The 11,257-nt window shown below is 36.8% G+C and overlaps 1 protein-coding gene across 1 annotated transcript in view; it reads right to left on the bottom strand.

Annotated features, from left to right (window-relative positions):
• Positions 1-4,983, bottom strand: part of LOC113239208 (proton-coupled amino acid transporter-like protein CG1139) — a 43,791-nt gene extending 38,808 nt beyond the window's left edge. Inside the window, exon 1 of the mRNA XM_026476101.1 lies at positions 4,827-4,983. Within this exon, the coding sequence (XP_026331886.1) occupies positions 4,827-4,889 (63 nt within the window). The 5' untranslated portion in view covers positions 4,890-4,983. The remainder of the gene's footprint in view (positions 1-4,826) is intronic.
• Positions 4,984-11,257: the final 6,274 nt, after the last annotated feature.

Here is an 11,257-nt window from a genome sequence, read left to right as displayed (position 1 = left end):
TATATAAAATAATATTAAATTTTATGTCAATTAGAACAGTCCCATATCATTCTACATAAGTTTTGTTTATAGTGCCCCTCACTATTGGTTATGCGGGAAGGGCACTATGACCTGTGCGCGCACAGGAACCTTACAAGTTCAGGTTCTCACCCCAGATCAGCCAGTGTACAAGTTGGCACAGACCTCTGTCACTTGACTTCATCCGGTTCTTCGAGAGGCAAGTGCTTCGGGTGAGCCGCCACGGGTGCACGTAATTAGAATAAATGAAATTTAATTTACTTTTTGTATCGTTTTATGGAGTCGTGCGCCTGGTGGTAAGCGACACGCCTGTCCATAACAGTTGTAGTGCCACTCAGAGCTTTAAATCGAAAAGATTTTAGGGGCACTGCCATTGCGCCAGTCACCCCCTGAGACATAAATTGAGAAGTCCCAAGTCACAAGCAGCTCTACTGCTACTAAAGTTGTGTATTGTTGTCAACAAAGTAATTTAATAAACAGACATGTCTTTAGGAGGCTTTTTATATTTTTCGCACTAAGTGTGTGTACACACACACACACACACACACACACACACACAGTATTGACGCAATGACGATAATAATATTCACGGAAAGCCAATTAAAAGAACAAACTTGAAAACTAATTACTTCTAGCCTCAACTAATTACGTCACCGCAAAGACGAACTTTCAGGGAAGCTCTGGTATTTTCTATTTATTATAAACCATTATTACATTGATTCAGTTCATTAGATATTATTTCAATTGGGTTCTTTCAGCATAAAGTAAATTTATTTATTTAGCTTTTAATTCGCGATAAAACTGGGGGAACAAAAGTAAGTAATTTTTATTACATACAACTATTTTTAAACTTCTGTGAAGTTATCATTGACTTCCAAATAAATGGACGACGGGTCTAATACAAAAACCACGAAAAAAATGTCCCAAGTCAACCTATTTAAACGTAGTGACATGTAAAGGAATATAAAAAAGCTAAAACGTTGAATTTAAATTGTAATGTCATCGCAGTATTGTCTAATTTTGCTTGCTTCGCTGTCAGTCGAACAAACGAAGACTAGAGCGTGAATGACGCTCTGTATACGATTTTAACGCCCTATAAGTTCGGACACTTTTTAGCGCGGACCCGACGTCCATATATGTAATTGTAAGTCAATGGAAGTTATGGAAAATATGCAAAAAAATGCAAGCTCGTACAGTTCTTAGGGAAATATCGTCATTTTTCTTTAAATACGCCACGCGAGGGTCGATGCAAATTCAACGTTTCAAATTGACTGAAACGCCATCCGCAATCAATTCGTCAAACTATCTGAGGCGTGCAATATTTACTGAACAAATCAATAGCGTAGTCGGTAGGTTCAGTGGGTGTGTGGTAGCAAGATCAAGGCTAGGGAATGGTTTCGTATTGCGCTTGCGTCACGGTCAGTTGACGAAATTGTTTTTGTTTTCAATTATACTGTATTATACTACTTGCATAAGAGAACTACAATTGCTTTCTAGGAATGACTAACGAGAATGGCACTTCGATCAAAGCACATAAATGCGTACGTCTACGTCAATGTCTATTCTTATACTTTCGAAATAGATCGAGTTGTGACTCGATGAAATTGAACATTAAATTTTTAACTTGGGAAGTAGCATAGCAGGAAATTGCAGTGCACTCGTTGATATCTAGATTGTCGACTCCAAACTGCTATTAGGCGATACATTGCCCATTTCATAAACGCTGTGATTGATTGGTGAAAAACAGTGCTAATTTACAATTCCCAAGCAAAGTTTTCAAAGTGTTTACCCTAAATTTAATAACGATTTGCATTATTCTTCTTTTGTAAAAATTTAAGTATTTTCTTGCACTTAGCTGGAGAATAATGTTTGTGTAGTGTGTGTGAGTGAAGGTACACAGAAAAACGCTTAGCAACATTCGCAATGCCATAAGAAAATCGCTTCGCATGTACCTGGGTTGTACGTCCAAAGGAGTATCCCTTTCGCATTTATGTGTTAGAAGAAGGAAAACGCACTTTGTATTTATGATTGCATAAGTAAAATACGATTATTCATAAATTAATTGCAATAACGAAAATGCTAAAGGAAAACGTGCGGCTTAATATCATGTTACAAAACTTCGCCAAGTACACACACCAGCACATCAAGCTACACATTGACGTGTCTTGTTCTGTTGCAATGGAGGCGATTTTCGAATAAAAATGTGTATTGATGTGCCGTTGTCCGCACTTTTAAAAGACTTGAAAAAGGAATGTTACCGTTTCCCCACGCAGCTAAGTACGTGTATTTCGAGGAAAGAGAGATAAATGTGCGTTTTCCTTATTATTTATTAGTTTATTATAATCGCTACATCTTCTAAGTCTTGCTGGCGGGTTGGCGGTAGTCCGCACATGAATACCGTGCTGTGCCATGTCTTACATTTGTTCCACGTTGTATCTTACGCATGTAAATATACTCGTAAGAGAGAAAGAAGGAGTGTACGAGTATGTCGGAAAGTTTTTACTATTTCGTGTGGGTAGCAACTGCGTCCCAGTATCGTTATGCTGTCACAATATTTACTGGAGATGATTCAAAACGCTTCAGGTATTTTTAATATAGAAACATTCAGAAAATTCGAATTGTAAACCATTCAAGTTGTCTTTTTCCGAAACTATGTCACATGTCGTAATCCTAGGAAGTCCCACGCAAGTTTACTTTGAAGTACTTAATACTGGCTCTGTTTGCTACGGAATTTTATCATGACTATTTTTCAAGCGATGGATTACTCAGAGTTTCTCCACTATCTCGTAATATGTGAAGTATAGGATATAGGTATAGGTAAACTCGTAAATTTAAAAATGTCACACTGTGGTAATTAATTCCTAAAGTCTTAAAGCCTTATAGGCCGGACCTAAGCACATTCTAATTGTTTATTTAGCATAACTGGCTTTAGTTAGCAGTAACGCGGTTCTGCGCAACTCACAAAATAGCCAATTAACAGCTGACTTATAACATTCGTTTCAGTGTATCATGAAAGGGTTTTGCACATTTCAACTTCTAGCGAATTGCAATAGCCTACGTAATGTGGGTACATTGCAGGCCAGCAGCGAACTTCTGTATAAGACATATGACTAAAAAAAATACAATATAGTGTGGATTATTGTCTCTCTAAGTTTCTAAATTGTATATTCAAGGAACCACAGCGTCAAATTGTTACAGCGTTTACTTATTACTAATTATTTAGTGCTGTAGGTACTTACATTAAACTGAAGACATAGAAAATAATAATTCGTCATTTTAAATAAACTTTCCGAATTAAAATGTTCGCCTTTTATTATTGAGATAGTTGGGTAATTAATGCCTTATCGAATACACTTAAACAGTTCATCGGAATCCCAAGAGACGAGCTAAATGAGCGTGAGCTGGTACCCAAAACGAGATCAATGAAGCCATATTTTTGTAACCGTATCTCTACTCTACTCAGTTAAATTTTATTTTTCAACAACAACTTCTATTACGTAGTAATTTATTAAAATAGTAAAATGATTTTCGGATTAAATGATAGAATTGAGGATTGTGTGTTTGAAATTTATAGGCGTTCTTGAAATAGCCTTTACGAATCAAATGGCAAGGCTGGTTACCAGAGGCTGGCGTGGTCGGCCCTGACATAAGGTGCGTTAATTAGTTGCAAACGTTACTTATCGAGACTACGACACGCTAATAGTAGCTAGAGTTTTCTGCCTATTAGTATATATTTTCACCGTGTGTACCATACACGCGTGTCGTCTACTAGGTTCATCTGTATTGTGCTATCTGCACAGGCGACTTCGAGGTTTTTAGAGGGTGATAGCCAATGTTTACACGCACTTGGCTCAAACAAATTTCTGCAAATTCAGAGAGGTCTCCATTAGTAGCATTAGTTCACGCTAAAGAGAAGAATTAACCATGGATACCATTGCACGTTTTGCACTCACTTTAGGGTCACCATGTAAAAACTCCTGTGCGTAAACAATATTGTTAGGTAGGGCAAAGTACTTATGAGACCTTGATTTAAAGGTTCTTGCACGGCTTCTTCCGTGTTTTCAATTGTGTTGCAGGTTCTACTGAATAGCTACAATGTAAAATCTGAATAATTTGTTCGTGAACACTATCGGTTATCGAAGAGCGACGCACCTATATTTGTTAGTAGGTTGTTTATTGTAATTTGTCATGATTTGAAATGAATAAAAATTATTTAAAGAATCATTTAAAAATACTACAAAAAGAAAGTTCTGTAACATGTACGTAATATTAAATAACGCCAAAAGAAGTGATCACATTTGAGTTTTGGCATCGGTCCAATTCGTGCGCGTGAGGCGAACCTCGCGATTGCGAAAAGTGAAAATTATTTTTGCCGTTACTGAAATCATAACTTCGGGTTGATAAGGGTGAAAATATGTGTTTTTCAAACTTGATTCGTAGAGAAATAAATTGTTTATGCTGAAGCACATAGACGTTATATTTACAGGAAGGTATGCGTTATTGACATTGTAGTCCAGCCACATGACGTGTGTGCGATGTGGGTAGGGTCTATTTCGGGCTGGCCGTGAGACCGTCTGTCTATACGCTCATTCATTGGGCTCAGTCATAGTGTATCTTGTACGAATCTCTAAACTCTAAAATTGTGTGTAACGTGAAGGTAAAGTCGAAAGCTCGCTTTTCAAAGCGCGATTTACACATTACGAAGAGACCTAAGGACTACTATTATTAAAAAAAATTGTTTGAATTTTCCACATGTCGTGGTGATTTAAAGTACACATAACACTGAAGAAATCGAGAGTTAAACTCACCTTGTGGTTTCGGGGCGTCAACCCCACTTGGGAGCCCATTTCTGCTAATATATTCTTCGGCATTTTGACACTGGTTGTAGGCAACTCTCGAACGGAATAAATCGAAAAATCGCGGTTAGTTCACTTTGTTGATGTACAGGTAGTACGCGAAGTGCGCGGCGTGCACACAGAGAGACGAATGAGCGCGCGATTGCGCCCGCGCAATTTTATAATGTTTAGCCGGCGCGTCGTGCAAATGACGTGTGACGTCATGAAACTTATATGCTTGTTAGTTTGACGCCTGTTGGACAACGAACCTACCCTCGGGTGACTTATTAACAACACGGTGCCGTAGTTGGTTTTGAAATTGATTTGTTTTGGGCGACATGTCAGTTATTTTGGACGATTCTTATATTACATTAAATTGAAACCTCGCATCCTAACCCTTATTAGCAATACAATACATTCAGTATAGTATACAGAATGTTACCATCACTGATGAACCACTATAAGTTATTCTTACAGGTAGTGTCTACTAGAACTTTGTAGGTATTCGGTGGACATTTTAAATTTATGTAATTTATACACTAAAAAGTCTACTATGTAAAACTCAATGCGCTTTCTTTTTTGGGCTTTTACTGCTTTGGTTTAATTGATCTGAGTCTTCTTTATTGAGTGTGGGTTTGGGATCCATCCTATTGTTGGACGCGTATGGTTGTCAAATATCTCATCTTTCCCAGAGCCAGTTTCGCGTAGATAGGTCCAGAGGGAGAAATTACATAAATCCTTTATCAATTCAATTCACATGGTCCTTCACATCGTGACCTAACATTTATAAATATGCTTGAGGATTTAATGGCTGCAACTAGTGCGGCAGCCAAGTCCTGGTTACAGTAACATGGTGTGTACCAGAAGAGGAATTTAAATCCATAAACATGATTTGTTTCTTTTTCGATAATATTTTATATTAGGCCTCGAGGAGTATAGCTGCATGCAAAACCGAAGTTATTCAAGTAATATCTGTTATCTCGTTTGGTTTCAATATGCAACTGTACTTAATTCGTACAAAATAAAGATTGCAGCGACATGTATAGACTACATCGACAAAGTTGCGGATTTGCGGTGGAAGGCACAAACAACAAGAGGTGAAGTCGGCCAGCAGATTAAGTTTAAGGAGACTGTTATCATGGCTGCGGCATCACAGTACATTTACTGAAATATTATGTAAATAATTTAATTAAGAAAGAAGGTGTCCGTAATAATAAACTTAGAACTAAGTCCAAATTCATGATGCCACGAATTCGTTTAACTAATGTAAATGATACTGTAATAAGATTCCGGAGAACATATTAAGGTTATAATTTCCCAACTTTAAAACCTACATTAAACATATTTTAAATACAAAATTGAAGACTACGTGTTAGATAAGGATGTATGGAAAGACGACATAGGTCTAGATTCCACACAAGTCTGATTCAAAGAGTGTATTCCGTAGCATTTAAGTTCATTTGAAAACAGCAATCCCTGAAGGTTCTTGCTCGTTCTTCACAGGGAGGTCAGCACAGTGAAAGAGACTTTTAAGTGTAAATTTGTTTTACCTGTGGAACAAATGGATTATTTTACTTTGGCTGTAGACGATGATGATGACTTTATTTTTCTATAGTGCATTTTGTGTTACATGTAGTACGTACTTAGGTATATGTTTGCTAGTTTGTAAGATAATACATGCTAAAAGTGTGGTAGTAGCCCAGTGGGACAATCGTTGTCCTCGTTGCTCCTCATTGTGAAGTCGACAGATCGAATGCCTTTAGCAGGATGTGAATATGACTTTGTTTTCCAAATTAAGTACACTGTCTATGTTTAGTACCAAAAGTGAAAGGACGCCGTGACGTAATCTGTATGTCGAACAGGATTATATACCTATTATTAGGAGACATTATCGTAGTCAACTCAAGTGCCTTCCCATTTGTCTTCGCAGTAATTTGCATATTGTCTCTGTTGTCTTCAATATTCTACATAACCCTTCGTCTTCCGAGTATCTGAAAAGCGTTTCATCTTTCTTCGGTCTCAGGACAGACCCTGTCGCTCTCTCGTTAGGTCCCAGTTACGTTTTCCGTCCTTCAATTCCAGTTTTTATTCTCACTCCTTCACTGTTCTTGCGATCAGACTTTGGAACGCACTTCCTATTCTGTTCACGAAAGTACATCATTTGTTACTTTTAAATTGAGAGTTAAGGAGCTATATTTATATACTGTTCCGTCCTGTTTATAGGTATTTTGTTATAAAATATGTGTTGATCTAGTTTATAATAGTTAAATGTTATTAAATATTGTATTACATAATTTTGTTTTTTGTGCACGTAAGCCCGATACGGTAGTTATTTTGTCCTGTATTTATGTAGATCTGCAGCAGGAAATTTCTTATAGAAATAAGCAGTACCTTTTATTTGTGTTTTCCTTTTATTGAATATAATCTGTGCTTTTTCCTGTGCAATAAATAGTATAATAGTAATAATAGGATTCTCAGCCATTGGAGAATGTGCGAAGTACCCACACGCCATTGGACCAGGGTTGTGGACTGTGGCCTAATGCGCCGAGAACGCGCTGCATGTGCGCTGCGCGCGCGCTGCACGATGTATATAAGCGGCGCGCATGTGGCGCGCGAACGGCATGCGACCAGATCGCATAACGTAATGCACCAGATCTGTACGCACCCTAAATCATCTTGGCGGAGGAGACCCGTGCTCAGCACTTTTAAACGATCGTCTTCATCAATAGAACAACCGGTTGCAATGGCAAAAGGTTTTGTAACGGTCTGTAGGTATTCTTGTTTCAGCATTTGGAATTAAAGCTGGTCACAATCCACTAAATAATATCTACATTTTATCACTGGTATGGAAGTCTCACCCCACTGCAATTACGGTAAAAGAATAGAAGACTTGATTAATATATTAATGGAGTAAGACCACACTGCTGCGGCTGACCGCACTTGGACGTAAAGGAGACAAACCTTTTTCACGAGACAATTCACATATAGTAGCCAAAAACATTTATAACCTATTCCATTACAAATCCATAAATACTCCTAATTGACCACGCAAATTGAGATTTCCAATGAGGCATATATAAACATCATACAGTGAGAAAACAAAAACCAACTGCATTATAAGCGTTAAAGAAAACAACTGCCACTAATTTATTAGTTTATTATTGATAGGAACGTGAACTGCATATTATATGTATTATTATTGCAATACGTACACAACCTAAGCCTAACCATGAACATAATTCCGATACACAGTCGATTACACGTGAGCATAACATTCAGTGACAGAGTACTATTAGGTGTAAAAACCCCTTTTTGCGACGTTAACTATTATTGGAAAATTATGTTTGTTCCACTTTTACAACAGCTAATGAACGAATCGTCTTTAAACTTGGCCATGGCAAGGGCCTAGTTACACAAATAAAAAGTTTTGAATATATAATTCGGAGCTTCTGTTGTGCCGATTCTGGTGACGGTTGTGACATTGCGCTTTCAAATCTCGAAATTTTCCAGATATCTCAGTTTTTAACTGACGATTCTTGGCATTGATGATAAAGAAGATGGAATTATAAGTTCAGTTACAATCGGCTGTATAAAGGACCAGGTGAGTTAAACAATAAGTAACGATGTTACTATAAAAATAATATTAAAACTGCCTCCGTGGCCGAACGGTTACCGTGCCGATTGCCACGCAGAGGTCCTAGGTACGATCCCGGGAAAAATATTTGTACGGCCGACATTTATTTCTCTCGTGAGTTTGGTTGTGTGTCCATGGCACCCGGGACTCAGGGTTTCCTAAAAATCATTTGTTGAAAGTTTGATACTGATTTTTTTCCAACACACACTTGTTAATTGTGCAACACATTTTATGATTTTAATTAACATTTCTTCTTGTGAAAATAACAGTCTCTCTCAGCTACGTTCATGCATTTCACTGGAGGCGACTGTACTGTTCCTAGCATCGTTGTAGCTAGCACAGGTTTTTCCTACTTAGTTTCAGAACCCGTAAACCAAATATTGTCACTCTTGTTAATGTATTTTTAATTTTAATGGCTTATTGATATATAAAAGCATTAATGATGAAAGTGAAAACCAGATTTAATTTGGTAATTTTGGTATACTGCCTAGTTATTCTCCCTAGTTATTATCTTCACGTGCATAATAGGCGTATAGGAAAAGCCCTCTTAAAATATCTTTCTACTTCAGTTTTCTACTACATTTTTTAAACACTGTTTGAACACTTTTTTGCACGAGGTGCTCACTTATAATTAGTTACGCAATTAGACTAAGTTTTGAAATGAATGTATTTTCAAGTACATGAAATATAAATTATATATATGTAGTGAACGATTCAAGTGACTAATCTAAGCCTCGGCATAGGGCTCATATGTGTTACATTAATTTTAAGATTTATGTATTATAAGATAAGAAGACAATAATTATATTTAGTATGGAGTACAAGTTATAGTATAAGCTATAAAACGTGGACAGGGTAACTGAAAATAAAAGAAAAAAGCGAATGTGAAGGAGTAAGGAGTTGTGTGGTTGTACAATTGTAGCTGAAAGGATGTTTTTGCTTATTTTTGCTTATTGTTTTACTTTCGGTTGATTCCGTGAGCATTTTGTAATCTAAATTATATTAATAAAATCGTATGCGTGGTTTATTCACTTATAAAAACCTTACGACGAATTTTCACTGTTACCGTATCGTATACAGTTTGTAAGTTACATAATTGACTACTTAACAATTTATTTCTTAATTATTTTTTTAAAATAATAAAAATATCAACCGAGAACCTATTATAGATTCTCACAATTAGAAATATTATAATAGGGACTCTGGGTACACAGCCTAGTCTACCAAACTTATTATATAAGACATAAAAAAACGACAGCAGTTGTAAGCTTCGTTAAGAGTCAAAGAAGTGCTCACTCACGTGCATATAAAACGTTACAATTATTACTTGCATGCAAACCAAGTTACGCACTTTAATTAGTACAGGCCGGGGGTTCTACCCGAGTTGCGTATTGTTTTTAAGATACGCAGAGGGAACTCTCAGTGATACTTGTTATGGCAATTCCGGTAATAACTCCGGCAATAATGTAAAGTTGTGTTTTTGTACATAAAACAATGTATGACGGGCCATGGCAGAATGAAATGCAATTAGCATAGTCCTCAGGTGCTGAGTCAGAAACCCTTTTGACGTCCTATTATTTTCAATTTTAACTATTATTTCGTTTAAATTCTCTTCAGTGGCAATGTGAAAACCCCGCCGTTTCATACGTAAATATGTACGTACCTACGCATGAAGAATGTTGTTGCATGTGTCTTAGTAGCACTAACTTGGAAGCGTGTTTTGAATAAACTGCCAATTTAGCAGCCAAACAATGTTATAAACTCTATCTTGTTTGGCAAATCCAAAATTTGCAAAATCGTTAACAGGAAAATAAAGTTGGTTATGTAACATTTTGTACGTCAAACATTATTCGTGTACGGCATTGACTTACAAATAAATGGACGACGGGTCTAATACAAAAACCACGAAAAAAATGTCCAAAGTCAACCTATTTAAACGTAGTGTAAAGGAATATGAAAAAGCTAAAACGTTGAATTTAAATTGTAATGTCATCGAGCACTGTCTAATTCTGCTTGCTTCGCTGTCAGTCGAACAAACGAAGACTAAAGCGTGAATGACGCTCTGTATACGATTTTAACGCCCTATAAGTTCGGACACTTTTTAGCGCGGACCCGACGTTCATATAATTGTAAGTCAATGGTGTACGGAGTTTATTTAAGGCGCTAGGGGAACCGATAGTACATTGTGCTCTAAGTTCCTATGCTAGAACTTGCAAAACGCATCTCGATCCTTCACAGGCTGGAAAAAATCAATGTCCAGGGGAGTACCTTAGTATAGTAGACCTCGTGAAGAACTGTCGCTTTATTTTTCATCCTCGTATTACAGGTCGGTGGTTTCTGCGCAAAAGATCGATAGTTTGTTCGATACAATCAAGTAATCAAAATAAGATGCTTAACATAGTAATTTTACAAAATATTCTTTTATTTTTTTAATGTGAATATCTGCATCCACAGTTTTTTTTTATAAAAAAAGCTTACCTGAACCGGTAATCGAACCAACCAAAAATGCAAAAATATTAAACTCTCACTTCGAGTGCAAATCTATTCATTCTTATACAGTGAGCACAAGTATAATGTTCATATGTAACATACACTTAAAACGCCAAGACTTGTCAACAACTTACGTACATTATTTTCAACTGAAAATTGGCATTACTTTGAAAATCTCAAACTAGCCGACCCTGAATATAACGTGTCCGGGCCTATTGATTTACTTTTGAGTGCGGATATTTACTCATATTTACTAATGAAAAACGACTTCGACTTCGCT

This window comes from Hyposmocoma kahamanoa, unplaced genomic scaffold (assembly GCF_003589595.1).
Source record: "Hyposmocoma kahamanoa isolate Upper Pololo Valley unplaced genomic scaffold, ASM358959v1 99702, whole genome shotgun sequence".
NCBI classification, from domain to species: Eukaryota; Metazoa; Arthropoda; class Insecta; order Lepidoptera; family Cosmopterigidae; genus Hyposmocoma; species Hyposmocoma kahamanoa.
Note: the sequence above shows the minus strand (reverse complement) of the source record. Positions and strands in the feature narration are given on the sequence as shown.